The sequence below is a fragment of the Arachis ipaensis genome, chromosome B8 (genome assembly GCF_059453495.1).
Source record: "Arachis ipaensis isolate K30076 ecotype BB chromosome B8, ASM5945349v1, whole genome shotgun sequence".
Classification (NCBI taxonomy): domain Eukaryota; kingdom Viridiplantae; phylum Streptophyta; class Magnoliopsida; order Fabales; family Fabaceae; genus Arachis; species Arachis ipaensis.
Genome location: NC_142443.1, coordinates 38,038,616 through 38,043,441, shown reverse-complemented (window position 1 = coordinate 38,043,441; position 4,826 = coordinate 38,038,616). Strand labels below are relative to the sequence as shown.

The 4,826-nt window shown below is 33.5% G+C and overlaps 1 protein-coding gene across 1 annotated transcript; it reads left to right on the top strand.

The window, feature by feature from the left end:
- Positions 1–2,699: 2,699 nt before the first annotated feature.
- On the top strand, positions 2,700–3,374 carry LOC110265286 (uncharacterized). Its single transcript, XM_021108210.2, has 3 exons — positions 2,700–2,905; positions 3,005–3,092; positions 3,216–3,374. The coding sequence occupies exons 1-3, from the start codon at positions 2,700–2,702 to the stop codon at positions 3,372–3,374; spliced, it is 453 nt and encodes a 150-aa protein (XP_020963869.2).
- The last annotated feature ends 1,452 nt before the right edge of the window (positions 3,375–4,826 follow it).

Sequence of the window (4,826 nt, the reverse complement as noted above, 5' to 3'; positions counted from 1 at the left end):
TTCAACGTAATCATTGGACAACAGCCAGAGTATAGTCTCTTGGGTTTCTAATCAACGATTCACATCGTCTCTCCTGACAACAGAGCATCTGAATCTGAGATCAGAATCTTCGTGGTATAGGCTAGAACCATTGGCAGCATTCCTGAGATCCGGAAAGTCTAAACCTTGTCTGTGGTATTCTGAGTAGGATCTGGGAAGGGATGACTGTGACGAGCTTCAAACCTGCGAATGTTGGGCATAGTGACATGTGCAAAAGGATAGAGAGATCTTATTCTGATGCTAGTAGGAACCGACAGATGATTAGCCGTGCGGTAGCTGTACATGGTATTTTTCATCCTAGACGAGAAATCCAAGAGTTGATTAGCCGTACAGAGATCATACCTAGTATTTTTCATCCGAGAGGATCATACAGGTTGCCATGGAAGGGAGCACACATGATTGGAAAAAGGCAGTAGGAAAACAGAGATTCAGAAGCAACAAAGCATCTCCAAACGCTTATCTAAAATTCCCACCAATGAATTACATAAGTAACTTTATCTTATTTTATGTTTTATTTATCTTTTAATTATCAAAACCTCATAACCATTTGAATCCGCCTGACTAAGATTTACAAGATGACCATACCTTGCTTCAAGCCGACAATCTCCGTGGGATCGACCTTTACTCACGTAAGGTATTACTTGGACGACCCAGTGCACTTGCTGGTTAGTTGTGCGGAGTTATGAAAAGTGTGAATCACGATTTCCGACACCTGAAACCAAAGAGGATTCTGATTTCTTTGTTGGTATGTTGTGCTATTTACTCATACTTTTTTTGTCCGGAATGATTGCAGTCTTATTTCTTTGTGATTTGTAGAATGTTGCTTTGTTATCATTATTTTCTAATAGTTTTTTTTCATATTCATTTGAGATGTGGTGGGTCTGTTGGTCTCTGTGTCGGAAGAGAAAGAATATGATAAAGATGGAAAGAAGATAAAGTTGGCTATGATGGAACTTGCTGAAAATGAGTTAGCCTTATTTAATTTCTACTTCTTCCTCTTATTGAGATTCTTTTTGTTTTCGGTGCGTTTGTATAGTCAAATTTCTAATAGTGTAGGTTATTTTGTTGGTTGTTTTCAATTATAGGATTCTGTGTGCCTTATTTGGTGAATATGTTGATGAACTTAATCGATTTTTGTCCTCTGGGTATGCTGAATAGCCAGTTGTGGTTTTACAACTTGCCAAAGTTAAGGTTTTTAGAGGTTTGTATCATGTAAATTTTATTTCAGGTGTGTCAGTTATCCGAGTTCACTTGGTTTTAACACTATATTCGTGTAACCAATGTATCTATTTTTATTTTCAAGTAGAGTTGGACTTCAGAATGTTATGTTTGCATCAAAGCTTGGATTTAATCTTGACATCCCAGAGGTGGCAGCTTTTTGAAAAAGGTATATCTGTATATGTAGTTTCTGTAGTGTTTTTTGTTGTTGTTGCTGCCATTTTTTACTTATTTAAGTTGGTGCTGTATTTGTTAACAGTTCTATTCCACATGGAGTTAGTGTATCCCAATCCATTGGCATTGTTGGCTCTGGAAAAAATATCGGAATAGAAGAAGACTTTATGAAGCTCACACCTAGGTGTACTGCGAAGTCGCTTGATGATAACAACCGGGTTAGAACCACTTTAATTTTTTTTTATCATCTTTACTCTTCAATAATTTGTGTTAAATTTTATTTTTCTATTCGTTAGTAAATACTGCTTTGTTTTGGAACGATATTAATCCTTTTGTCCTCCTTTGTACTTGAACATACTATGCTGTTAGTATTTATTTTAGTTTTTCATTTTTAGTTTGTATTACAACTATCTTTGGTTATAATGTCTTAACATTTATAGACCTGGTCTTATATTTTAAGGCTGAAACTTTTGTTGTACTAGCGAAAATAGCTGAAATAGTTGAGGATGGCCCTTGGTGGTACTCTGCTTGTGTGTGTGGCAGAGGTGTTCAGGTAGAATCTGGAATTTACTTTTGTCAATTTTTCAACATCCATGTTACAAATATGACTACTAGGTATAAATATTTTACAATGCTTCCTTTGTGATTTACTAAATTGTGAATTATTTCTGCGTAGTTGTTAACCTTAGGCCAGTCTTTATGTGCATCTTAAAAAAATCCAAGTTTAGAGTGAAGGTGTTGGTTGAGGATTCCACTGGTGTTTTTATTTTTGTCCTCTTTGATCGTGAGGCAAGTTACCTACTGAATAAGACTTGTGCTCACTTGTTTGAACAATATCTTAAGGATGTTGATGTAAGTCAATCGAATGTTATATTCTTTTTATGTGCTGAGTTTATTGTTAAAGAGTTTTCTTATCCTTCGATTTCTACCAATACATTTTTTCTGTTGTGTCTATTTTATATTATTCGTAGGTTGTGTTTGGCACACAGTCTCCTCCTATATTCCAAGAAATTGTTGAAAAAACTATGTTGTTCAAGGTTCTTAGTAGGCCTGTTGGGATGGAAAAATTCAAAGGGACTTATCCAGTGAGGCGTATTTGTGATGATGCTGCAATAGTTGGAATGTTTGAGCTCTCTGGTTCATATTTGAGTCCCGAAAAGGTATAAAACGAAATTCGAACCTATTATTTCATTTTAATAAATTCTTTCTTAAATTTTTCATTTTTTGGTTGTTCCACCTTTATTCATGTCTTATATGTCTTATATCGGATGTGCTTTGTATTATCCAAGGCTGAGTTTATACCAAAAGGAGAAGGATCATTTGGGGAATCCTCTAAAGTTATCAAATCACCAAATTTGGGATTGACTCCTTCCAGCTGCTCTGAGCTCTTTGCTGGTTCGCCTCAATGTACCCAAAAGGAATCAAGTGTTGTTGACTTGGGAGTTGATGAAGATGCTAAGGTTCCATGCTTCCAGTTTCTTCTATCACTTTTTCTATATTTTTCACCATTTTTTGAGTTGTGTTTAAATTGAACCTATTATGTTGTGTCATTTAATACTGTCCTCTCCTCAAGAGAAAGTCTGTTTAATGCTGTCATGGATAAGTTAAATGAAGTGGATAATTCTGAAAATTCATGTGATGAAGTTGATGAAAGTGAAGAGGTGAGTAGTGCTGCAATTTTTTTTTTGACAGGGTACTTAATTTTATGATCAAGTTCCTTTGACTAAAACTCATTAATTATCCCTCTAATTAGGTTTCTAGTTTCATGCAATTGTTTACACTAGGCGTATGTGGTTGGCCTTAATCGAGGCTCTCTTAATGATGAGAAAGATGTGAAGCCTTTGTTGAAGAGGTTGAGAAGATCCTTGAGGCTGCAATTTGATGAAGCTGATGAGTCTCGTGGCTCGGGGAATGATGGCTCCTCTGGACAGGGGGTTAATTGAGGTGGCTGCCTATGGCATTTAACTAGAGTTACTGATTAGGACTAATCTAGGGCATTAGGTATTTTGGTTGTGTCCATGTAATAACATTTGATGCATTGGATTGTAGTGGATGAGAATATGTGTGTATTTTTATGTTTTGTATCAAAAGTTTTTTGGATTGTTTTATGGGCATCTTTTCATGTAATAGATTAAGTGCTAGGGTGTGGACACAATATCATTAGCCACTAGGCAAATTAGCTATTTAGCCCTTTATATTTGTACTTATTTCTTTGAAATTCAATAAAATGCAGTAGCTCTTTTATGATATAAAAATCTCTCATTCCATAATTTAGTTTATTCCTTAATTTATGTGGTATTGCTATATTTATGTGTTGTTGAATTGATTTATACTTTCTTGATATATCTATATTGAACAAGTTGAAAGTGATCTTTTGGTCATTTTTTTTGTTTGATAGATTTCTTAGGTGCATTTTGCTAGAATGGTTAATGTAGCTTAGGTATTAAAAAAGTACATTCTTTTTTATCCATCACAAGTTGGAAGTGATCTTTTAGTCATTTTTTTGTTTGATGGATTTTTTAGGTGCATTTTTCCTAAAATGGTTAATATAGCTTAGATATTAAAAAAGTACATTTTTTTAATCCATCACATCTCATGCTCCTAAAGTAGGATTTTTTTTATATTAAAATTGGTAGACTATGATTGCTATTAGGTAAAGAGGTCTACTTGCTAAAATGTCCTATTCAACTAGGGTAGTCTACTTATCTTTCATATAAGATCAAAGGTTGTTCTTTTTTTATTTGGTTTGGACATTCTATTTAGTAATTGTTTCTTGTGTTATCATTCTTTACCAAATAATACTATGAGTGAATCATCTATAGATGCTAGAAAGAGAAGAAAATTGGCAATGAAGAGGAAAAAAGATGAGACATTTAAAATAAGAAATGGTTAGTTGATTCTTTTGTCAATTATTGTTTCTTTAACAAATGATGTATTACTTAGCTAAGGTATCTCACAAATTTTTTTATTTTTCTTTCTATATTTTCTTATATAGCTCAACGGGCCTTTTTATCTCAGAGTATGCTAACTTGTGTTGGATCAATATATACTAATAGAGGTATATACATATGTGTAAGCAAGTATTTTCAGTATGTTCTTATAAATAGTTGTTTATAATAAATGAGTATTGATATTATTTTATTCTTCAAGCTATTTTTTTTATGACTACTGATAAGCGGATAATTTATACCCTTTTTGGCATTGTTTTTACATAGTTTTTAGTATGATTTAGTTACTTTTTATTATATTTTTATTAGTTTTTATTCAAAAATCACATTTCTGGACTTTACTATGAGTTTGTATATTTTTCTGTGATTTCAGGTATTTTCTGGCTGAAATTGAGGGATCTGAGCAAAAATCTGAATCAGAGGCTGAAAAAGGACTGCAGATGTTGT

Coding starts and splice junctions, on each gene's coding strand:
- LOC110265286 (XM_021108210.2), top strand. CDS start 2,700: ATGTGCTTTGTATTATCCAAGGCTGAGTTTATACCAAAAGGAGAAGGA. Junction 2,906..3,004: donor GCTAAGGTTCCATGCTTCCA/GTTTCTTCTATC, acceptor CCTCTCCTCAAG/AGAAAGTCTGTTTAATGCTG. Junction 3,093..3,215: donor AAGTTGATGAAAGTGAAGAG/GTGAGTAGTGCT, acceptor TGTTTACACTAG/GCGTATGTGGTTGGCCTTAA.